General features: G+C 55.3%; 1 protein-coding gene across 1 annotated transcript; it reads right to left on the minus strand.

The window, feature by feature from the left end:
• Window positions 1-22541, minus strand: PPP1R1B (protein phosphatase 1 regulatory inhibitor subunit 1B). Its single transcript, XM_065422816.1, has 8 exons — window positions 22461-22541; window positions 18767-18827; window positions 18061-18083; window positions 15611-15686; window positions 8247-8423; window positions 5041-5124; window positions 1361-1510; window positions 1-101 (listed from the first exon to the last, which is right to left on the minus strand). Exons 1-8 carry the CDS (start codon window positions 22539-22541, stop codon window positions 1-3), a joined length of 753 nt encoding a protein of 250 aa, XP_065278888.1.
• Window positions 22542-25057: the final 2516 nt, after the last annotated feature.

Here is a 25057-nt window from a genome sequence, read left to right on the forward strand (position 1 = left end):
CTAACTGGTGCCGCCGAGTGGGGAGGTGGCGGGGCAGTTCTCTACGTTAACCGAGCGGGGAGGTCTCTCTGCAAAGCCAACGTGTCTCCGCTCCTTGTGTTCTGGGGAGGGGAAAAGGAAAAAAAAAAAAAAGATGCAGAAGCTGTAGATTGTGAGCTCCCCAGGGCAGGGATCACCTGCTATTTGTTTGCATGTTGCCTAGTGCACAGATCCTGGATTGACAGGAGTCAGTTTATGGCTTTGAGGTGCAGGTTCTTAGAGCCTGGGGCTGTGGGGGCGCTGGGTCTCTGACACTCCCTTGTCACCACCAAGGGAGATTGGCAAAGCAGCACCTCACCAATCCTGGAAGGTCAGGCCCCGCAGGAAGTCCTATCGGAATGGCCAAGGTGTGCAGCCGCCTGATTGGCTCGCACCCACTGCTTCAGCCAGGAAGTGACCCGAGGGGGTGTCTGATCTGATGCAGCAGCTCTCCATTGCTGCTGCATCAGATTCCGCTCTTGCCTATCTCCTGCAATCTGCGTCCAGCCCATTCCCACTTCACTCCCGCCCAGGGCCGGCTCCAGGGTTTTGGCCGCCCCAAGCAGCCAAACAAAAACAAACAAACAAAAAAGCCGCGATCGCGATCTGCGGCGGCAATTCGGCGGGAGGTCCTTCGCTCCGAGCAGGAGTGAGGGACAGTCCGCCGAATTGCCGCCGAACAGCTGGATGTGCCGCCCGTCTCCGAAGTGGCCGCCCCAAGCACCTAATTGGAGGACCTGGCTTCCCCCAACACTCTTTGTCATTTGCAAAGCAGTTACCATTTGCAATCCAGATGTGTGATTAGAGGGGGGAAATCCATTCCATGGATCCCACCAAGCAAACCTCTGGAGCAGGGATCCCAGCTTGTGGCTGTTAAAGAGCCACATGGCTCTTTTTGTGAGAGTCTGGGTGTTAACCAGAGTGTCGTGGCCAAACTCTAGCTCAGGGGAGGCCTTTCTGCTGAGCCAAGCTTCTCCATGCGGTTTCAACAGGACGCAGGTTCCCCCTTCGCTTTGGGTTCCCAGCTGTTAGTTGCCGTGCGCTGTTAAAACAGCCACGTTCCACCCCAGAGCTGGCTGCATTTCAGCACTGGGGATGTGGCTCTTGCGTTTTCCTTTGCTTACCCCACTGTTGTGGGTTAGATGAGGCTTCTTTAATGAATGTTTGTGAAGCTGTCTGAGAGCCGCCCAAGGAGTGGGTACCCTTGAAGCATTAATGTGCTCTGCATTAACTGGCTCTATTTATGGACTCTACATCCAGCACTGATTAATTCTGTCATTGCTCCCTGCTACACAACATACCCCCCCCCCCCCGTTCTTGCTCCTCAGGCTCATGTCGTTACCGCTTGGAGAAGGACTGTCCTGTCCTGGATCCGGTTCCTGGGCCTTGGTCCCGTCTCCTTCAGTAGCTTCAGGTTTCTCCCATTCAGCGAGCGAGTTCAGCTCATCCCCGAGCTCCGCTATCCCGCCAGCGAAGGACACTTTCTGGCCACCTACCGAGAGTAAACACCCGCATGTTAAATGATGGACGTCTCCATCGCCCATCATTGAGGGTTCCAGGCTTCATGCAACAATCAGACAAGTGCTTTAAAACATCACCATGAATCAGTGAAATCCTGATGATCGATCGAGCCCAGGGCAGACCCAGATCCAAGCCCTCCTTCCCCCCAAATTAACATTAGGATCCTCTGGAAAGACCCTTCCCCTAGTCCCTTCTACCCAAGGCTCCAAAGTTCCTCCCTGTCAGCCCACCAATCTACACACTCAGGGAAGGCTAATGAAAGACCTTTGGGACCCTGATTAATTTGCAGCCACAAAAAGCCACTGATTTGGGGTATCTCAATTTCTGAGACACCTTGGCCCGGGGCCCAGCTTGCTGAGGAAGAAGAGGTGAGATGGACAAATCGACGGGAGCTGCGGATGATCTATGTCCTCTGAAAATCAGGCCCAGCCTGCCTTAGGCCTTGTCTACACTACAAATGCCATCCCGGCAACCCCCCCTGTGTAGACGCAGCTTGTGCCAGCAGATGGCGTTTCTCTGTTGGCGTAGCAAGACCACCTCCCTGAACAACATTAGCTATTCTGACAAGACTTTGTAGTGAACACCAGGCCTTTGGGTTGGGGGCTTGAAAATGGTGCTAATTTTAGCCTTGATGCTTCAAAACCCAAACGAGAAAAATGCAAAGGGAGACCAAAACCAGGGCTGATAAAGCCTGGGCCCCAGGTTAGTGCCAGGCCAGGTAGGTGCCTCCTCTGAAAGCATAATGGAGATGCTAACTGACCCTTAACCCTGGAGGCATTGCTGGGTCTCCCACCCACCGCAGCAAACCCCCACGGATCCGCCATTGTCTATCGCACCGGCAGATTACCTTTCCTTTTGTGTGATTTGACGACAGCTGGATAGATACGTGGTTCAAATGCTCTGGCCTCATTTCCCGGGGCTTCTCGGGGGGTCAGCAACAAAGGAGAAAAAAGAACAAGACGCATTGCACAGAATTCTCCGTCGGCAATATTAACAAAGGGGACAAACAAATCGGCAAGGGGGCCAAACTCAATGTGCTCTGAGCAACGGCCCTGCAGGGCTCCCCTCTCATAGCTAAGCTGAACGGTGGGACATGCTTACCATGTCCAGGCACAAATCAAGGATGGCTGATCCACTTAAGTGGGTAGATCCTGAGCAGCACAGTATTAGGGGCGATCAAATGCCCAGTGAGAGCCCCGACTCAGAGTGAGGGGGTTGGGGGAGAGCACCAATATCTCCTGAATGATTCTCTGATTTACACTGGTATCAATCTGAAGTGACTTCTTTACAGTCAACGGAGCTGCACTGGATTAGCCCCAGCATTAGCACCTGGAGAATCAGGTCCCCTAGGCCGGGAGGAACCCAGTGCTAGGACAATCATGTCTGAGAGCTATAGGATACTGGTGCCCTCTGAGGGATTCCCCCACCCAGGGGAAGTGGGTTGTGGCACTGCCATTGGTTTCACACAGCATGAGACCACCCCCTAGGTGAGTTACGCCCTCAGTGTTCAGCTTTCCCTAAAACTAGAGGTGTTGCCTGCACTTTGAATGGGGAGAGGTCAGACTTTTGTTGTTTCCCTGTCAATGAAAACACCACCCTCACCCTTTATAGGGTTAACATGCTTCCCTGCAGTGGGAAGAACCCAAATCCAAGGGGAACTAGCTAGTTTGGGAAAGCCAGAAAGCTGAGAGGGGCTAACCTCCAAACCAATGGGTTACACCAGCCCCTCCACACACACAGCTTTGGGGGCTGAGGGGGAAGGGAAAATGGGACCCAGAAAGGAACTGCCTCCAATTTGAGAATCACAAAGCAAACTCCTCCTGAAGGAGGTTTTGCAAACCCAGGGTGTCATCACTGCAGAGTTAACTCTGGTGGTGTCTCCAAGCCCTCTCCTGTCCACACAAAATCCTGTTGCCCAAGTGAGTCTATCTTCACTGCAGTTAACCCAGGCTCTTATCCAATTTTAGCTCAAACCTCTCCCCACCAACCAACCCTCTCTGACTTGGGTTTGGAGATGCTTTAAGCCCAGGCTAGCTGACCAGGATGGGACTGGGTTAGCGTCTGGGCTCTAGTTTAACCCAGGGGTTAAGGCTGGCCAAACCACTTGAGTGCTTATTGTCCTCCAGTGCTTTCCCACAATTCCCCCCATGCGCCCAGAAGGACAGACCGATGCTCTCCATGGCTGACTGGCAAAGAACCCTAGAGCAGCCCAGCTTACTGCACACAAAGAACCAAGGGAGCTTCCACCCTGAGAAGTCCTAGCAACACACCCAGGAGTGCAGCGCCACCAGCGCGGACCCATTAACCGGGGCCTGACTGCGGCTCACACCAGGGCTAGATTATTATCTCTGCAGTGCAGCCCCACCCCAGGAGCACAGCTGGGTTTTGTCCCTTGCTGCTGCCCAGTGAAACTGAAGTAGTAGCAGAAAGGGAAACTGATCGGCTTAGTTTCCTTGTGTGGGTGTAACTGTGACTACCGGAGTCCGGGCGGGCTGCTCCCTGGCCATGTGACAGGGCTGTTAGCCCTCGTCAGCCTGAGCCAGCGCACTCCAGAAATGGCAATGAAAGTTAAAATGGCACCAGCCACAAAAACTAAACTGAAGGTTGGGGTTTTGGTTTTTGATGCTTTCAATTCTGATCCTCGAAGGGGTTTGTAGTGACCCAGAGAAGGAAACATCGGGCCAGATGCTGAGCTCAGTTAAACCAGCATAAATCTGGAGTAATTCCATTGCCTTCACTGGAGTTACTCCAGATTTACATGGGTGGAAATGAGATCAGAATCTGATTTTGTTGCCATACGCAGGGGCCAGCGTCTGTTGTGAATTACCCCAGTATAAATCCAGAGCAACTCCATTCGTGTCTTTCTGGTTTTACCCCAGAGGAACTGACAGCAGATTCTGGCCCCCAATTTTTTCTTGGCAACCTCCCTTTCAAAACAAAACCGCACCAGCCAAATCAATGATCTGTTGTGGCAGGAGAGAGAGGGCACTCTGGGGCAGTGAATGCAAAGGGGGTTCCTTTATTACGCCTGCTGGATGCAGACAGACACCACAGTTCTCTCTGACTCCAAGACTTGCTCAACAGCCTGCGTTCCGCCGTGTCAACCTTTCTACGCTCCACCTGCCCCTCCTCCCCCGCACACCAGCCTTGCCGCCCCCTCCAGAACCTCTGGATGTTGTGTTTGCAAGAAGCCTGGACACCAGTGCAGGCGTGAAACCCCAGGCCCGGCTCCCCGAGGTGAGAGACGCCGCCCGCCGTGATGACATGTGCCTCCTGTCCCGATAAAATGTCTCTCTGCTGTAATCACCAGCTTCCCGGCGCCTCTGGAGCTTAGCAGCAGGGCGGGGAGTGTGCGTGCACACTCGGGAAGGGGTGCGAGCCTGTGAAAAGCAGCGTCAGCTGTTTCCCCAGTTTTGGCTGGAACCGTTTTCTTTCTTTCCGTGGTACTTCTTTTACAATCCCTCTTCCCTGGCCTCTCACAAGAGGGAGCCATTCCCTTACCGGAGTGCTGCTTTGGCAGAGCTGGCTTGGGACGGGCTGCCACTGCCTCAGGTGCCAGAGGCAGGTCCTTCATCGCCTGGGCTCCTGGAATGAATACAGGAGCAAGATAAGCCATCTGGGGAGCGACCAACGAAGGTCAGGGCGGCTGGCGCGCCGTCTGCGGAGCACAAATCCTGTCCCTCCCCCACTCCGCCGTCACCGGCACTTTCAGCCGCTCTCTGTTACCCCAAGGCCCCAGCGCTCTTGCTACCCTCTGATGGCCGTTTGGTGGGGTGAGTTTGGCAAGCCTTGGCCCAGCTGCAAATAAGACAGGCGTCCCCGCTGGGGAAAAAATCTCCCCCTGCCGCAGGTGGTTCTGCTAATCCCCCTTTGTCTTCAGCCGCAGCAGAGCAGGCAAGGACTGAACGGGGCCTGGAGATCGGCTGCCCCTCTCAGCCCTAGACCGTTGCCACCAGGCCAGGCCAGATTCCTCATGGCGGTCTAGTAGATAGGCCTGGGGGGGTTGGACTCAGGAGACCTGTGCTCTGGTCCGAGTTCTGGCAGGGGCCTCGGGGCAACTCTGTGCCTCAGTTTCCCCTCCCACCCTTTACCTCCTCTGTTCAGACAGTAAGTAATTGGGGGGCAGAGGCTGCTTCTCGCGATAGGTACATACAATTCCCTGCCCCACAGGCCCCTGATTGCTGCCGAGGCCTCTAGATACCTCTGTAATAGATCTAAATCACAGAACACAGGGAGAACCCTTGGCAGCTGCTACCCTCCTTTCCTTCCTTCAGATGCCTCCGCTACCATGTGGCCTATCAGAAACCAGCCAATTGGCGACGGCTGGAGGGGCAAATTGGGACAGCTGGTGCTCTGGCTATTGCTAATTGCAAAGGTATCGATGTCTATAAGATTGTATCTGTCTGATTATATCCTCTCCCCTCCCCCCCCCCAACCCCCTCGACTTCATACCTGACTTGTCTTCTTAGACGGTAAGTTTGCTGGGAGTCGGGATAGGTGCCAAGTTTTCCCAAGTGTTTGTGCAGGGCCTCGCCTCATGGGGCCCCGATCCTGACCGGGGCTTTTAACTGCTACTGGGACACAAATCTGAAATGGACACTCAGATGCTCGGGGGAGGGGCACATTACAGCTTCCTAAATAGATTTCACTGCCACTGTGTTGGCAGCGCTGGGTGTGTATGGGGAGCCCAGGATCGGAAGGGGAGGGGCTGCGGGGTAGGACTGAGGGGCACTGGCAGAGCTGTGGAGGGGGGGAGTCCCAGGCTGGGATAGCAGACGGGGGATGTGCGTCTGAATGGAGCAGCATCAATGGAGTGCTAGGGTGGGAGCCCAGGACGATAAAAGAAACAAAGAACTTAACTCTAACCCCAACCAGCCTTTCCCAGCTCTCGCTGCCCAGAGCGGAAGGGAGCTGAGATGCCGAAGTGCCAAGATAAACGTCCCCGATTCCCACCCCCCTGAATTTAACCGGGGGGGGGGGATCTCGCCATCCCCCAACAGTGCAGGGAAAGCAGGTGGGTGGGTTGGGGTGGGTGTGTGTCTCTGACTGAATGCCAAGGCACCAGGCTCACCGCTCCTTCGTGCCAAGCAACAGTGATGGTTTCCTAGGTGACTGACGGCTCATTGTACCAGGGAGGGAGCATATGCGTGGCGGTGGTGAGGAATATTTACAGGTTTCTCCCTAGCAGCAAAGGCGCTAAATGAAGGGATATTTTAGTATGCGCAGCGGGTCCCCGGTGAGTGGGATCCGAGGAAGGCGGGGGGAAGGGGGGGAATAGTGAGGCCTTTAAATAGACTTTTGCTATGCTGGCAGCTCCCACCTGCTTCCAAACTCCTTGACCGCCAGACTCGGATCCAGGGAAAACTGCCCTGGACTAAAGCAAATGAGCAGGAATTTCCTTCCCAACTGCTCTCCCTTCCCCCACATCACTTCCTTTCAGGGCTCAGAGAGGTCAGAACCCCCGGTCCCCCACCCCACCCCCTGCTTCCCATAAATGGCCAAGCAAGCCCCATCTGCCCTCTGCGCTCCTGAGTTCCACCCCAGGGCCTTTGGCCTGCCTATTCTGGGCTTCTTCCCCCAGCTCTGATCGGGTAGCATTGCTGAGCCACTTTGCACTGGTGTCACTGCTGGAGTCTGTTGGTGCTCGTCCCCGGAGTATCTGAGCATCTAGGGAACCTAAACAGCTGAGCCCTGCACAGGGATACATTGCACCCAGGCACCGGGCTTGGAAACCTCCTTCTTTCAAACAGGAATCTCAGCAGAGCAAGGCCAGCAAGATGCCCTGGGAAACGCTGAGCCACCCTTTGAGTTGGAGAAGAGATACAAACTCTCCACCAACAATGGCAGCCAGGAGTGGGACAAGTCATCCCGGAGTTCCCGCTGAGCCTAAACCTGCAGCCTAAACCCTGATGGCTCATCCCGCTCTCCGGTTCAGGGACGGCTCCTCAGGCTTCGCGAGGCGCCTCGGGGATGGACTCAGCACAGGGAGGAAAGCCGCGATTCCCATCGCCGTGATACCGAATGGGACAACCCTTCTAGCTAGAGAGCTGTGATTTGTGCTGGCGTCTATCACAGTCCCCACATGGAGAAACTGAGGCCCAGAGCAGCTCCCCAAGGTCAGCCGGAAAGCATCTCTCCTGAGTCCCAGCCTGGCAGGGAAGGGAGAGCTGCAGCAGCCACCAGCCATTGGCTACGTCTGTTGGCTGTATTATTTGCAAAGGACCATTCTCCCGGGGCTGTTGGAAACACAGCGCCAACCTTATGGGATCCAGGACTGGACGCCCGTCTGCCTGGCTCCCAGGCCTGTCCTTGTAGGACATGATCACGCTGCATCGCACGGCCTTGGGCTCCCCTCCTTAGGGAAGATCTAACGACCTGAGCTTCCCTCTCTGGTTTTCCATTACCCCTCTTCCCAGACAATGGCACTGTTGTGTTACAATGATGTACGGCAAGTTGCAGTACCAACTGCTGCCACTGGGGGCATCAAGCTTCTCCCGGCCTGGGGGATGCAGGACACCTAGCTGCCCCTAAGGGGGAATTTTGGGTGCTGCAGGATGTGCAGACACAGAGCAGGGAACCTGGTGGGGCCGAGTCCAGGGGCGCCTGCCTGCACCCACCCCTGCAGCCCTACCCCACTTGCTTTGGGCACCAGCTGCTCCTGCCCCTTGCCTCCCCCCAAGTGGCTATTTATACTGCAATTCTCTTACCAGGAACGACACTGCTCTCTAGTTCACACGGGCCGGGGATCTCGGAGTCGATGTCGTCTGGGTCACATGACTTGTCGTCCTCGGCCTCCCCTTCGGAGCTGTCCTCGTGCTCGGCAGCCTCCTCGTCCTCCAGGCCGCTGCTGGCCTCCAGGTGCGACTGCACAATGCGCTGCATGGCTGGAATGCACAAGGAGGGAAGAAGAGCCAACTCGTGCCAGTGGGAGCCGGGTTCAGCCAGTGCAGGTTCCAGGCGACCCAGCCTCTGTCGTCTCTGGCACCAAGTGATGGGGTGCAGAGGGATCCGAGAGATGGGAGCCACACCCCACTAGCGATCTCTCTGGGTGTATTATACTGTAGGATCTCAAAGCACTTCACAAACCCCAGATCACATTCACAACCTGCCTCACAGCAGGTCAGTGCTATCCCTGCTGCACAGATGGGGGAAACTGAGGCACAGAGAGAGGAAGTCACTTACCTGAGATCAAACCCAGTCAGTGGCTAGAGCTGGAACAGAACCCAGGAGTCCTGGCTCCCAGTCCTGTTTTCTAACTACTTCACCTTTCTCTAGGTACTCCACACAGACCAGATTCTTCTTTCACTCACATCAGTTTTATTCCCAAGTTTACACACTGATTTCAGAGGAGTTAAACCTGATTTCAATTGCCGAGAGAATGTTATCAAGTCCGATATCTATAAAGGACATTACCAATCTATTCTTCACACCATTGGTGGTACAGTAACACCACCTGTGAACCTAAAGTTTGTTTCCTGACCAGTTTTTTCCCTCCATCACGTGTGCATGCTGGCTTGTTTGTTATAGGGTTGCTTGTAAGTGCTGTGACATGTGAACACTGCTTGGCAATTGTGGGTGGCTAGTAAGCGCAGGACCACGTGCACTGGTTTGTCATTGCAGGGCAGTTCCCCGAGTGGTAGGCTCGGCAGGTGCTGACAGCGCCTTCATAGAAGCGTCAGTGCCTGAGCTCTGATACCCCTGCGCTCTGGGTGTGTTTGCGGCGCTGCTTTCTGGATGCCCTTGGTTCTCCTCGGACTAGCGGACCCAGTGGAGTAGGCAATCGCCTCCTGGGAGCAGAGAAGCCTGGTTGCATGGTAGAGATCCACCAGCCCTGCACAAATCAGCCCTCTGCTGAAACAATCTGCACGTGTGCCTGTCAACCCAGGCATGGCAAACCTCTGGGTACGCAGGCTCAGTGCAGTACACAGGGCAGCCCTGCGACAACAAATGTCAGTGCATGCATACGCTCGCCCCCCCTGCCCCATACCCCGTGTGTGTGTGTCTATGCTCCGGATGGACGCGTCTAGCATGCTAACGGACCGAGCGGCAGATCGGAGACACACAGCTTCAGAGTAACAACGCAATGCTGCAGCTTCCTATGACCTTCCCCCTGCCTGCCTGGGGATCCTACGAAAGCTCAGAGGTCAGATGTCCACGGTGCATTTACTGCATTAAAAAACCCGCAGCAGCACCCAGTCTCAGAGCCCGGGTCAGCTGATCTGGGCTTGCGGGGCTCGGGCTGCGAGGCTATCACATTGCAGTGGAGATGTTTGGGCTCTGTCTGGAGCCTGGGCGATGAGCCCCCCACTGTAGACACACCCCTAGCACCCCTCTTTGAAGGGCTCCGCAGTATCTCATGAAGCATCAAACGAGCCAGAGTGGGAAACCTGGCCAGGAAGTGAAGTGGGGAAGCACCCAGGAATTTAATACGGCGCCAGCTCCGACCGGGATGATTGTCCTGTCAGCAGATCCCGCTGCTGCTCACACCCTGGTTTGCAAGAGGAATTAGCTTCAGGGCCAGTGAAACAGACAAAACCCTCCCTCCCTCCCTCAAATGAATCCGGTGCTGCCTCAGCACTTTGGTCACTGGACATGCTGACCGGGTCCGGGTCTTCATCCACCTCCTCCCCTTCACCACCATGGGACGAAGTGGGGACTATCCTACCTGCTCGCCCTGGCTGCGATACGGAGGCGGCTCAAAAGGGTTCCAAGCAGCGTGGCAGCCTTCATGAAATCTGGCTTCCCGGGGACCTAGTGCCCCTGGCAGCGCCAGCCACTAGCTTCCCAGCCAGGGGAGTTTGCAGCTGGGTGACCCTAGGCTATAGAGCTCCGTACTGCCCCAGGGGAACGCGCTGGGTAATGTTCACACGGCAGCTGGGAACCAGCCCCCTGGCCCAGGCAGACAGACTCGCGCTAGCGTGGTGAACATAGCTGTGTGGATCTTCCGGCTCAGGCAGGTGCCCGGGCTTTCGAGCCCACCCGACCCCCTTGGCTTGAGAACCCGAGTCTGCTTACGTGAGCTGGGCGATTCGCTCCCAACTGCAGCATAGACAAACCCTCTGCGGCCTGCTCCTCCACACACCCTCCCGACAAACCCTGGTGCTTTATCAGTGACCGTGAGACGGTCCGAACAGCACGGAATTTCCACACCGTCCAAGACAGCATCTGCCCTCCCAGGCCGGAGTCACCACTGGCCTGAAAAATCTGGCCATGGAGTCACAGTGGGGGGCTGAGGCCTTATTTAGATGCCTCAATGCGAGCTGAGCTCAGCTGAAAATCTGGTCCCGGTTGGGGCTGCTGAGAACCCAGCAGGTGGGGAAATCTGACCCCGTTTTGGGGGGAGGACGGAACTTGCCACACAACCCAGGGCTCAGCTCAGATTTGGGGACTTTTGTAAAAAAAAAAAAAAGGCAGTTTAAATGTATATTTCAGGGATGAAAAATAAATGGATTAGGGCTAGATGCAGTAGAGTGGGTGTGTTGGGTCACTGGCAGGAAGCAGAGGTGGCTATAAACACCAACACGTAATAAGCCACTGTCAACAGTGGACTATTGTCTCTGTCTCTCGGATCGGTTTTATTTCCCCAAACAAGGCTGGTCACATTCCTTGTGAGGACTACATCCCTGCCAAGGCTGAAGACCAAGGAAACATTTGCTTTGTGTGAGCTAAGGGCTGGGTACAAAGGACCAGAAAGGCACTCAGAACCAGTGGTCTGAAATGGAAGTGCTATCGCAACTTTGAGCCGAGGGAAAATATGGGTTTGGGGATAAAGTGGGGGACAGGGAGGCAGGACTCCTGGGGTCTCTTCCTGGCTGTTGATTACAGCAGGAGGCAAGGGAGTCAGGTTTCTTGGTTTGTAACTGCAGGAGGAAGTGGGGTACATTGGTTAAAGCAGGGGCCTCCTGGCCAGGGGCAGCTCTGTTTTTTGCTGCCCCAAGCACGGCAGTCAGGCGGTACGGTGACCTGATGTCCCAATTTTATAGGGACAGTCCTGATTTTTGGGTCTTTTTAGGCTCCTATTACCCCCCACCCCTGTCCCGATTTTTCACACTCGCTGTCTGGTCACCCTATCAGGCGGCCTTTGGTGGCATGCCTGTGGGCGGTCCGCTTGTCACGCGGATTTGGCGGTGTTTCTGCAGGTGATCTGCCGGTCCCGCGCTTTTGGCGTACCCGCCGCCAAATTGCCGCCGAAGCTGCGGGACCGGCGGACCTCCCACAGGCATGCCGTTGAAGGCTGCCTGACTGCCACCCTCACGGCGACCGGCACGCCGCCCCCCGCGGCTTGCCGCCCCAGGCGCCCGCTTGCTGCTGAGTCCGGACTGCTGAGTTCTGTTCCTGGCAGGGAGCGGGAATACAGTCTAGTGGCTGGATCACAGGGTTGGGGGCCCCAACTGGCTTCTATTCCTGGCTCTGAGAGGGAGTATGGTCCAGTGGTTAGAGCAGGGGCCTGGGTTCTATCCTTGGCTGGTCAGTGTAGGCGTCTCAACCCCCTGACCCTACTGCTCAGTTTAGGGCTGATTTGTTTGGAAACTCGATCCTAGGAACTGAGGCAGCGGGAACCAGGAGGCCAAATTCCAGCTGGACCTGGGCAGAGTGCGACCTGAAGCCACTCTCCCTTTAACACGCCGGTGAGCTTGTTCCACCAGTAAAGCAGGACTGATGGCAGGGGGATAGAAGAGAGAGAGGCTGTGCCAGAGACCCCCCCGGGCCACACTTCAGCCTCCACTGGCTCCGAGGCAGCTAACCCGGCAGGCCAGCCCAGCTGCCTCCAGTGCACTGAAGGGGAGTGGGGGAGGTTGGGAGAGGAGCCAGAGAACTTAGTGATAAGCTCAGGGGGAGAGATAGAGTGATGGCAAAGGGAGGAGGGGGAAGCACTCTCCTCCAGCCTTGAAGGCAGCACAAAGGAGCCTGCCCGGCCTCCCCCTCCGGCTGGCCTTGAAACCAGCCAGTGCCTGCATGGAAGCCAAGAGGCAGGAGTGATGCCAGAGCGGCCGGCTCGGCGGCCGGAGGGCCAGCGATCAGCATGGCAGACGTTCGGGGCTCCCCAACACTGGCTGGGATGCCCTGAGGCCTGTCTGGGACAGACCCTCCCAGCCCCTGCTGGACTAAGGGCCGGGCGATATTGACCCTCTCTTCATTCCACTGACCCTTGGGCCCTGATTCACCCCAGCGCTGGCACGGAGCGTGGCCCGGGGACCGAAGGGAGAGAGCGATGCGCCTCTCTAGTCCTGGGGCCTGCTCTGGCCCTGGACAGAGTTAGAGGGGCCTTGAGACCCCATGTCCAATGGGCATCGGAGCCACCCAGGGGAGCGGGGCATACCTCCTCCTGTCCTGCTCCCAGCACTGGCCGTGGAAAGGGGACGATTCATGGGGCACGGGGCTTACAGATCACAGGGGCCATAGGAAGCTGAAGAATTGGCCCTTGGGTGGGTCATTTTAAAGGCACAAGGGTGTAAAACTTCCCGGGGGGAGGGGTACAATTCCCTGGGCTCGGCACAGGGGTAATTGGGTGAAATTTACAAGGGGCCAGACTACAGGAGCCAATTGTCCCTTCTGGCCTTAAACTCTGATGAATCCTATGACTCTTTGGGTCCATCTGCACAGCAGGAAAAGACCCATGGCACGGCCACGGCTGGCACGGCTCAGCTGACACAGGCCTGGGCTGCAGGGCGCTTTGGGGGTTTTCCAAGCTGTGTGGCCTTTGCTGGCCCAGGATCATCCAGGCTGGGCCCTTCTCTAGCCATGCTCCCTCTGGGATGCCCGTTTTGTGAGCGATAGCGACCCAGGGCATGATTTCCCCCAAATTACACACCCCTCTATAGCCCCATGGGCCTCAGCTCCAGCTGAGGGAGCGAGTAACGCAGCCCCCCAGCACCATCTGGGTCCTTCCCTCTCTCGCTGCCATGCGGGAGGCAACGTGCCTTCAGAGGCAGCGAGGGAAGAAAGCAGGGGGCTGGGAGGGAACACGGGGGAGGGAGAGCAGAGCCTGAGTCCTGGCAGATTTCACAGCACCCGAGACGTGATCGAGACAGGTGAGAACAATAGGTGCGTGCAGATGAAGTGGGAGCAAGCGGCTGATGGGAAATTGTTATGTACAGTACAGAGCGTGTGTGCACGTATGTGCGAGTTTGACGCAGTGTGTGCGCGTGCAAGAGAGAGAGAGACTATGTGTGTGCGCGTAGGTGTGTGTGCAGGAGCGAAACTGTGTGATTGTGTATGTGTGAGAGAGGGAGAAGCAGCAGAGCAAGAAACGTGTTGCCTAAATCCACTCCTCATCCCCACTATCCACCATTCATGGCCCCGCTCCAGGCCTCGGTTTCCCCATCTGTAACATGGGAGTGGGGGGTGAGCCTGAACTCCAGGCTGTCTGCCCTGCGCACTGAGATCCCCAGGGCGGCAGTCAGAAGGGGCGAGCTAGGCAGAGCGAGGACCCTCTCTCTGCATCTCACCCCCTGTTGAGGCGGCCCCATCGCCACGCACCCTGCAATGAGATCCTTGCGGGGCAGTAAACTCTTAAATACCTGGCAGTGTCTGCAGCGCAGACAGATTGTCGAACGCACACACGGCATCAAATTAGGGCTTTAAATAGATCATGTCAGTAAACACGCTGGGCCTGATTCATCTCGCTCTGACACTGGTGTAACTCCACCCGCTCCAGGCACGTCGCTCCTGATTTACACTGGGAGGGGGAGAGAGGAGAACTGGGCCCTCTGATTTTGCCATTGACGCTCGTTCAGATCAAAAGGTGCTAATGAGAGATTTGAGTTTGGTGTGGGGTTGGTACATTACACTCTTTCACCTGGCAACATCTGACAGCTCCGATAGGGACACTTGCTGAGAAAAACAGGGCCAAGCCCGTTAACTCCACTGAAATCAGTCAGAAGAAGTAATTTGCTCTGTGTTTGTACAGAGCCTAGCGCAACGGGGCTCAATCTGGTTGGCCTCTACAAGCTCCTGTAATATAATAATGGGAAAGAACTTGGGAGGGAGCGAGAGACATTCGCCTCGGCAGAGAGGGTCCTTCCCAAACCTCATGTATCATCTCAGTCCCATTTAAAGACCTAAGAATAAGGCTTAAGTGGGATATCAGCAATGCACAAAATATATGCTGGCCCATTGCTCAAAAAAGGCAATAAAGGTCATTTTTTTGCTGATGAAGACAACTTGGCCATAGGCAAACCCAGAGAGAAAAGCACAGCTGTTTAACCCCCAAGATTGGACCATATAATTGTCAGAATCGCAGAGGGAACACATTCTGGGTCTAAATCTGTCTCTTTTTTTTAAACACAAAGCCTCCGTAAAGAGGGAACCAGGACTAGTGGAGCGAACAAGGGTCTGGCAGCCAGGATCTTCCTATTCTAAGCTCAGCTGAGCCACAGACTTGCTGTGTGGCCCTAGTGCAAGTCACTGCCCCTCTCTGTGCCTCAGTTTCCCTACCTGTAGAACAGGGATGGAATTATTTCGCTCCCTCTTCAGGCTGCTGCTGAGCTTATTTGATCTCTGTAGAGATTTTAGCATTTTTAAAGTGCTGCACAATTACCATCACTCAGCTCTGAGGCATTTAAAATAAAACACACTGGCTATTTTTAATGGGGTATGGGGTGGGGGGAACTAAACAATGTGTCGGCTCCCCCTGCTAGTCCAGCTCTGCAGCAGCAGTTGAAGCCCCAAAGTTACGATCCAAAGGATTTTGTGGCCTTTAAGGATTTGAACTTTTCCCTTGTAGCTTTTGGAAACCTAAACTCACTGCAGGGAAATGTGAAACTGACTAGAAGCAGGAAGTGAAACTGACCAGGTAAGACTCACTGCCCCCAAGCCGATGGAAGACCAATAAGGTGTCCATCAACAAGGAGGTGAGTGAATGAGGATGGAACACGCCGCTGTGCAGAGGACAATAAAAAGGCCACGCATCCCTAGGGGATGAAGCAGGACTTGAGTGATACATAGACCTTGTGGGTGAAGTGGGACATAGGCGATGCATAGACTTTGCACTGTCTCTCGGCCCAGGGGTGAATTTCACTGCTGCTCCCAAGCTCTCTTTTTGCAAGGGATGAAATGAAAGCACATGTACCTTTAAGAGAGGGAGGCGTGTAGACACACGGGTTGGTCCTCTTTGTTTTAAGCAGGTGGCCCTCGCCCAGCGTTCTCTGGAAGGAAGGAGAATGGATTGTCAACAGTACCAGAGCAGAGAAATCAAGAGAGTCTCCAGTTAACATGGGCCTACGAATGGAGGGCCAAGCTCAGGGCTGGGACATCAAGTCGAGCAGCCACCCAGGTGACCCAGCCAAAGAGGCCCCTGCTCAGCCGCCTTCCCCTGCTCATCATGGGGAGAACCCACATGTGCTGCCCGGTGCCCCTCTCTTGACAGGGACAAAGGCTGCCTGGGAGACCTTGGATGCTGGTTGTTAAGCACAGAGGCCCTGGGTGGGGTGGGGTGGTGGGGAGCAGGGGCAAAGTGCAGGGAATCCAAAGCAAACCTTGGGCGCTGAGCAGAGCACACAAACTTTTGAACAACGTGGAGTGAAGATTTCCACGCTCCTTTGCCAATGGCTCACCCCTCGGCCCTGGGCCTCACGTTAAAAACAAAGTCCTGGGCCCAGATTCGAGGCTGGCGAAAAGCACTGGCTCCACCAGCCTAGACACTGAGGTCCGGTTCCTCAAAGACTGCAGAGATGTTAGTTGCCCACTTCATGCCGAATGGTTTCTTGCAACATGTGTTAACTCCTTATGTTTAACAGCCTGTTCCATCTTGTATCTAGCTGTGACGCTCTGGGAGTGCCTGAAGAAGAGCTCAGTGTGACGTGAAAGCTCCTCTCTCACCAACAGAAGCTGGTCCAATAAAAGATATTCCCTCCCCCACGTCGTCTGTCTCATATCCTGGGACTGACACAGCGACAACACTGGAAAGGTATTTAACTATCTCTGACATCACTGGGAGTTTGGCACCTAAACATCTTTGAGGATCTGAGGGCCTCTCTGCACAGAACAGGGACGGTGCGGTCACTGCACTGCCAATGTGTGTCAGACCGGAGCACAGTTCTGCTCACTCCCGGAAGCAACTGGCTCCTTACTCCACCTGGGTGGGAGAGAAGTGGGAGTGGCTTTCTGGAGAGAGAGGATCTAGAGGGTGGGCTGAGAATTCCTGGAGGAGCAGCCCTAGGAGCTGCCAGCCCTGAGGAAAAGGGGTTTGAACTAAACTTTGCTTCACTGTCAATTCCCCAAACTCCAAGGAGTGGGGATGGTGGTCGAGGGCTTGGGGGGAGGCAGGGTGAGTTTGGATTCTAACTCATGTGAGTGGACTGTGTCTGAGAGCAGGTTGTGGGATGCCCCTTCTCAGACAGGCCAGTTAGTGCCACTCGCTATTGTGGGGCTGGGCTGAGGCCCAGAGCGTTCATGTCACATAAGTTGTCAAACACCCATTAGATGGTTACAAGTTTCATTCACTGTCAATACCGAGCTGGGGCAGGATTTGAACTGGCCACACGGAGGTGAAAGGTTCCATATGGCACTGTCCATGGCCGCCAGCAAGGGGCTGGTTTTGTTAGTACACTGCGAGGTGGCGAAAGTATGCGGCAATTACGAGATAAGTCGCAAATCCGCTACAGTAACGAACTGTGAGTTCTCTGCATCATGGGGGGGCGGGGGGGCTTGAAGAGCAGCCAAACCCTTAACCGGTTCCTAAGCTTCAGATTCCTGGCTCCTGTTCACTTCTTCATCTCCCATTACAGTTTAGCACTTTGCCATGCACTAAGGAATTTAATTTCATTCGAGATCAAGGAGAAGTCATGGAAAATGTGGGCAGAGATAATCTCTCGTTGCGAGCTCCTGGAGCGTGGGGATTGAGCCGGGCTTTGCAGCAGCTCAAATTGTTTGGGAACTTCCAAGGTAACTTTGCACCGCGCAATCTATCACTGTCATGCTGGCTTCACAAGGGCAAGGAAAAGGCCCAAGGTCATGAGCCGGGGGTGCCCTGACATTTTCTCCCTTAATCAATGCTGAATAACCGCGGTGACTTGCAGTGCTCCTGAAAGGTGGCAACTGAAAGCAGCAGCTATACGCGACCGGCGCAAGCTTCCCCTGCCAATGCCCCTCCATCCTGACCTACGATCCCCCACTATTCCAGTGCACAGCTCTGCCAATGCCCCACACGCCTGACCTGCCATCCCCCTGCTATTCTGATCCTTGGCCTCTGTATGTCCCATGCCCTGAGCCCCACGCCCAAGCTCGCCAGCTGCTTTGGGGAAGAGGGCAATGCCAGGGTAGCAGGTTTTTCCACCAGTGGGTGAACTGGGATGAGGCTCACTGGAGACAGGTCATGCCCCTGAGGCTGCGTTTGTGCCTGTCCTGAGCCAGTCACACCACTCAGGAGGAAGGGGTCTTTGTAGCATCCGTGTTGCCACTACCTCCACCCTCCCTCTGGGGCTGCGGATACAGGTCAGAGCCTGGGCTGGTCGTTTCACTGCATCTCCATTCACCCAGCCCATCCTCTCCGCTCCCTCCGCGCAGGGCTCCATCACTGACCTGGTATGGGGAATAATCCTCTTCTGCAGGAGGAAGAGGGCGGGAGAGAGGAGGGAAGAAGAAAAAGACAATCAGGGCACAAGCCAGGGCAGCGGGACGACAGCAGGGGGCGCCCACTCCTGGTCAGAGAGGGGCCCAATTCCCCGGACACTTGGGGCCAGAGCTGCCCCCCTTTTGCCCCACTCGCCCCAGCCCCCATGCCAGCCTCAGGCCAGGCTGCAGCGAGATCGCCAGGCAGGGAGGTGCCCAAATGGGGAGAGAGTCACCTGCCAGCACCACCATGGAGCTTCCCAAGGGCCGCGGCGCCAGGCCATAGCAGCCCAGAGCCAGACCCGCTCTGCTGGGCACCGAGAACCACCTCAAGGCCTCTCAATCTGGGATTCGCCCTCCGGGCTGGGAGGGGAGGTGGATCCCCTGGGACCAGGAGGGGGCATTGGGGTGGGGAGTTCTCAGGCTTCCATCCCAATCCCTCTTCTCACCGGGAAGGGGTCGCCCGCCCCGCTGCCCCGGCGCGCCTCAGCTTGTTGGCGATGGCCACGAGAGCACACCCCCCCCCGCCTCCAGGCCCTGCCACCACCAGCTGTGACCTGGCTCCCCCCAGCCCTCTCCTCCCCTCCAGAAAGGCCGACGAGGGCCCTGATGGTGGCTGAGCCGTGTCCCCCCCGGCTGGGATGGAGGCCACGACCCCCGCCCAGAGTGGACTCACCAGGGGACGAGTGCTCCGACATCTGGAAGAGCATGGCGGGCGTGGGCCTCCGGCGGCGGATCTAAACAGGGGTGCGACGGGGAGGAGAACGGTTTGAGGGTCACCATTCGGGGTGGAGGTGAGGAGAGGCGATGACGCCTTGCTTCCCCCCACACACACACACCTCGCTTCGTTCTGGCCCACAGGGAACAGGTTTCCCCTGCCTCCACTACCCACCCCCCATCAGAGCCGTTGTTGTGGTCCCCAGGACATGGCACTGTGGCCGTGGGATGCTCAGCCAGGGAGCCCCCTCTGACATCCTTGGTGCCGATCCCTACGAACAGCACGGTAACGGTTCGGTCGCAGGGGCCCGGATATCACAGCTGACCACGCTGACCAATATTGTCTCGTTGTTTCCTGGCGCTCCCCTGTCTGACCCCATCTCTTGTGTTATGCTTCTCTTGCCAGCTCCTTGGGGGCAGAGGCGATCTGTTTATTGTGTGTTTGTACAGCACCTAGCGCAACAGGGTCCTGGACCAGGACTTGGCCTCCTGGGTGCTACGGTAATACCAATAATAAATAATAATAAAATCCTGCGCCCCTCAGGTAACCCATCACCATCACATGCCCTCTCCAGCCCCCCACTGGCCCTCTAACCCATCACTCTAAGCCAGGCAACTTCAAGTCCACCACCTGGCTGTACCAAAAAGCTTCAGCCAAACCCTTACAATGTACGTATCATCATCGCCCTCTATTGGTCAGCATTGGACTTGCACATATTTACCCTCTACAGGTTATAAGCCCTGCAACACCTACAGCCAATGGGGATTCCCCAAAGGGTAGGAGCAGGTTTCCAGCCCTGCCACGCTGCCCTGGACAACGCACATCCTCTGGGAGCCCTTTGAAGATCACAGAGCAGCCAGCGCGCGCGATTTTATCCCTCGACATTGGACAGCCCTGGCCCTTGGAATCACAAACATCTCCGATTTCAATTTTTAAAAATAAGGACGTTTGCAGCCCCCCCCCCCCCCGTGGCTGCTGGGGAAAGCAGGGAAACGTGACGCAGGTGAAGTCTCAGAAACCGGCAGGTGAATAAAAAGAACCCCCAGTTTATTTAGTTTAAAAAAAATCTCATGATTTTTTAAAATCTCATGATTTAGCTTGTGATATTCTGGGGGACTTTGACTTGTGGTTTTGGAATGCCTGGGGCTGGCCAGGCTGGCTGACAATCCTAACACCCTTGTGGGGAGGTGTGTGAGAGAGAGAGTCTGAGAGTGAGCTAGTGTGTGCATTGATTTTACATGGGTGTCTGGTGTGTAAGTGTGTAAGTCTGGTGTGATTTTACATGGGTGTTAGTTTTGTGTAGCTGTGTGTGCGTGACCTTGTGTGTGCGCGCACGTTGGCTTTGTGGGGGAGTGGCTGAGTGGTGTGTGCCTTGGTATGTATCGGGGTGTAAGTGATTGTGTGTGAGAGGGGTGCTGTGTGTGTGTGTGTGTTGGTGTTGTGTATCAGTGTGTATGTACACGATCTAGCGTGTGTACATGCGTGTGAGACGGGAGATGTAAGGGGCTTGGACCTGGGGATGTACCAAGGTCTCCGCATCCCCAGGTTATTAAGCAGGGAAGCTTCTAAGCCCAGGGACTCCCTTGAGAGGTGGTAGCAGAGGATGGGACAGGCAGTCCAGCTGCAGGGGCTGGTCAGTCCAGCCCAGCGGGATGAAGGGAGAGAGACCAGCTCTCGCAGAGGCCAGGCTGGTGGGGCCGGGCACCTGGAGGAAGTAAGATCAAAGCTGAGTGCATCTTGGGGGGGGGGCAGTTCGGGCCATTCTGGGGGCACAGGTGGGGCCGCATCAGGGCAAGCTGCTGGCACCACCATGGCAACCTCATCCCTCGCCTGGCTGGCACCCCCACGTGAAGGGAAGGGAAATCAGTCTACGCAGCCCTTTGGCCTCCCTGTTGAGGCTGCTAATGGAGGCCAACTGGTGTGAATGGTGCGATTTGTCACATGGACACAGGTCTGCCAGATGGAGGCCCCTGAACTCAGGTCACACGGGGCATCCGACTTCCATGAGATGGTAACTTGACGGGCCATTGGCCTGACTGGAGCTGCCCCGCAAATATAGGAGTCAAACTACTCCCATGCCTAGAACGGAAACCAGGTTTCATTTTTGACCGATAACCCTGAGGTCACGCTCCTCTCGAGTAACACACCGGCGCAGGGCCGGTGATGTGGCTGGAGGGGGGAATACATTGGCTAGACTTGCAATTCACGAGGATCACCAGTGCTAGCGGAACCCGGGTTCACTCGTGAAATTGCATCTGGCATCATAGGTGCTGGAACGAGGGGTGCGGGGGGTGGCGGTTGCCCCCCCCCCCCCGGCTTGAAGTGGATTCCATTATATCCAGGGGTTACAGTTTGGTTCAGTGGCTCTCAGCACCCCCCATACACACACACTCACACACACACTCTACAAGTCGTTCCAGCACCCCTGCCTGGCATGCGCTGCTGGTAATCTCTCCTGACCCAGCTTGGAACTCGAAAGCCACCTAGCTCAGTCAGTCAGTAAGGAGCCCCCCCAAGACAGAGGGGCAACTTTGATCTGACACCCTCCCCACCCTTCTGCTCTTTGCTGGGGGCTCCTGGGACCCAGACCCAAGTCGCATCCGGATTCAGCAAATCCTAATCCTCAGTGCTGCCTGTCTGGAGGCACCTGGGCTTGACAAACACAACTCACTCTCACCTGTGCAGCTGGGGTAGGTTTTTGCAGCCGGATTTAACCCTGCGTGGTGACTGGCAAGCACCGGATTTAACCCTGCGTGATCACTGACCAGCACCAGATTTAACCCTGCAAGCACCAGATTTAACCCTGCGTGGTGACTGGCAAGCACCGGATTTAACCCTGCGTGGTGCCCAGATGCCTTAGCCCGCTGACCAGCTCTAGGACAGTCCCGGCTTGGCGCATTCTGGGAGGGAAATGGAGTTAGAGCTGAGCAGGGAAGGCAGGGATGGGGACATGGTGCTTTCAAGGGGCTGTGCTCAGCCCTTGGCTAACCAGGGATCGGGTTCGGGGGTCATTCTGATGCTCAACTGGTGTAAAACAGCCTCATTGATGTCAATATAACCGCAGTGATTCACATCAGCAGTGGATCCTGCCCGCTGCTTGTTGGCGTGTGAGCGTGAAGGACGCGTGTGTATGTGAGTGTGCGCTGGGCTTGGGTGGGTCGCGGCGGGGTGCGTACCGGAGCGGGCTTTGATTTTTTATTTTTTTTTTAGCTGGAGGGTTGTTTGGTGTGCCGGTGTCCTGGGTGACTGGGGGTGTGAGGGATGCAGTGTGCACACACCACTGTGCATTTTAGTGCATGCACGGCTGGGCGTACGAACCTGGGGTGCGCACGAGTGGCCTGGGGCGTGAGTTTGTTTGCACTGGTTTTGTGGGTGTGTGTGCAGGAGGGCTGGGTGTGTGCGAAGGGCTAGGCGAGTGTGTGCAGGGGCGAGTGTACCCGAGCGGCTGGGTGACCAGGTGTGTGAATCGTGTCTCCTCACGTGTGTGTGTGACTGGACCTGTGAGGGAATGTCTAGAGCATGTGCCTGTTCGCACGGGGGTGCGTGTGTGTGTGACCCTAGCAAACAGGCTCTAGCCCTAGAACCCAGCATTTCTCCGCTGTGTCACTGCCCCCCGCCCTGTCACCCCCCAGTCCCGACACGCTCCCCTTACCATGTCCACTGCCCTGGGGTCCAGCTGGCTGGGGGGCGCCGGGACGGAGAACTGGATCTTCTTGCGGTCCTTGGGGTCCATCGCACCGTCGCTCTCTCCCGCTTCCCAGCGGAGTCTCCAAGTCCACGTCTCGCTCTCCCCCTGAACTGAGCGCAGGGAGAACCGTGCTGTGGGGCCCCCCCCCTTCTTCCAGCCCAGCAGGGTCTCTCCCTCTGCTCCTCAGCGAGTGAGCCTGCGCCCCGTCCCCCAGCAGAGTTAGACAGCTCCTGAGCCCAGCTCCATCCCCGCTGCACAGTGAGTGGTGGAGACAGGAGGGGAGAGGCAGAGAGAGAGAAGAGGAGGAGGGAGGGAGGGAGGGAAGAGCCGAGTTACTACTGGCTCTCTGGAGTCAGCCTGAATTATTAATCTCCCTGGGCAGGGGGGCAGAGGGCTATCTTAATGAGCCCTCGCGGGGAACCAACTGGCAGGGGGGGTTCAAACAGAGCCACCCACGTCCAGTTTTAACCCTTTCACCGCCCGGCTGCGGAGATGCCCCCCAGAAGCAAATGGTTTCTGATGGGCAGCGTTGCCCAGTGGGGCAACCAGGCACTGGATGTTGTCCAGTAGCTAAAGCATTAGGCTGGGAGTCAGAAGACCTGAGTTTTATTCCGGTTCTGCGCTGAGTTTAGGCAAGGCATTTAGCTGCCCTATGCCTCAGTTTCCCCAGCTGGACAGCAGGGGCAGTGATTAGAGCTGGTTGGGACTTGTTCAGTGAATAGTTTTGTCATTAGAAAAAATGCCAGTTAGCGAGACAGGGTCGGGTGCAATGAATTTCCCAGCTTGAGGAAAAACAAAGCAACCAAACGTTCAGGGTTTCAGAATGCTGACATTTTCAAAGGAAAAATTCCGTTTTCCTGGCACAAAACAACGTTTCAGTCCCAACTCAAAGCTCATTTCACTGAAAAGACGTTTCAAGAAGAAAGGCTGAAATCTAAACCAAGCGCTTCGACCTGAGCCAAGTGAAAGTTTTTGATTGACCTGAAACAAGGGGAAAAATCAAATTGGTTTTTTGGTTTGCGAATTCTTTCGAGGTTTCAATATTTCAGCCCGATTTGAGATGGGAAAAGAATGTCAAACTCTCAGACTCATTCACCGCTGCCCCCCGAGCCCTCCACATGGTGCTGTTGTAATTTGCTATGGGGATGTGTATGTGTAGCTAAGGCTGCTTTGGTTGTGCGTGTGTATGGCGTATGCTCTTTTCATGTGTGTGCATTGGTTTTGTGTACGCATCAGTGTGTGTGTATGCGCGCACGTGTGCATTGGCTGAACGTGTTGGCATGGTGAGTTATGTTGTGTGCAGGCGTGCATGTGCGCACTCTGTTTGAATGTGTTCACATGAAAGCATGCATTTTTTGCTCTGCCTGCAGGTGTGTTTGTGTCAGTTTTGTGTTTGTGGAGTACCACACCCCTCATTCAAACACTCTCCCCCCAGCAAAAGCCTGCTAATTTGGAAGCTGCTGCATTTGAAAGGGCAAGGTTAGTAGATACAACACTGGGCAGGGGCAGAGGAGAGCTGGCTCTGCCACTGACGCTTTGTGTGACTTTAGCAAAGTCACTTATATCTCCCTGAGCCTCAATTCCCTATCTGCAAAATAGGGATAACACCTACCTCACAAGGATATTGGGAGGGGGTAAAAATCCATGAATGAGTATGAAGATCAGCTAAATATCTAGTAGGGCTGGTTTTCAGAACAAAAGGTCAAAAGACTGGAACTTATTTTGGAACGAAATGGTCTAAAAAAACCTCGACGCAGAAATGTCGACATGTTTCGGTTTCCCCATGATGCATGGTGGCCACGCAGAGGCAAGACCACAGTGCATCCTGGGAGATGCAGTCTAGGTAGGGAGCATGACCTACGGGGAGAATGGATGCATGAGGGATCTGCAACTACAACTCCCATGAGACACTGCAGTGGGCAGCTGCAAAGATTAATGGAGACCCGATCCCAAACTAACCATTTTGTGTTGATTTTCCCGCAGAAAATTCTCCCGGAATTGATCTTGCCCCTCAGAAAAGACTAGATTTTTGGACAAAACCCCCATTTTCTGATGGGAAAAATATTTCACTTGAAATTTTCCCACTGGCCCTAGAATGCTGATAACTAGAATTCACTGGGATCATGTGGAACAGATGATACCAGTGAATTCTAGCTGCATGTGGAACAGATGCGGCTCCAACTTCCCCATTAAAACTTTGATTAAAACTTTCCATAGCTACACATCAAACCCACCCGGGGGACTTGGAGTTATTTAAGATCCTTTCATCTGAAGTCTTTAACATCGAAGCTGGATGTCTTTTCTAAAAGATTTGCTCTCATTCCGCTGTGGGCTCGTTAGTGTCACTTACATGGCAGGGGAGAATAATTCTCCTCGTCACAGGATTCGCTGAGTGGGAATCTCTGGCTGGTGTTATGCAGGAGGGCAGACTAGATGGTCACAGTGGTCTCTTCTGGCCTTAAAAAAAAACCAAAAACCCTACAAATCTCTAGACACACACTGTACATTATTATTTGCATTGCATTAGCAACTCGCAGCCCCAGTCACGGACCAGGAGCCCA

Source organism: Emys orbicularis, chromosome 25 (genome assembly GCF_028017835.1).
Source record: "Emys orbicularis isolate rEmyOrb1 chromosome 25, rEmyOrb1.hap1, whole genome shotgun sequence".
Taxonomy (NCBI): Eukaryota; Metazoa; Chordata; order Testudines; family Emydidae; genus Emys; species Emys orbicularis.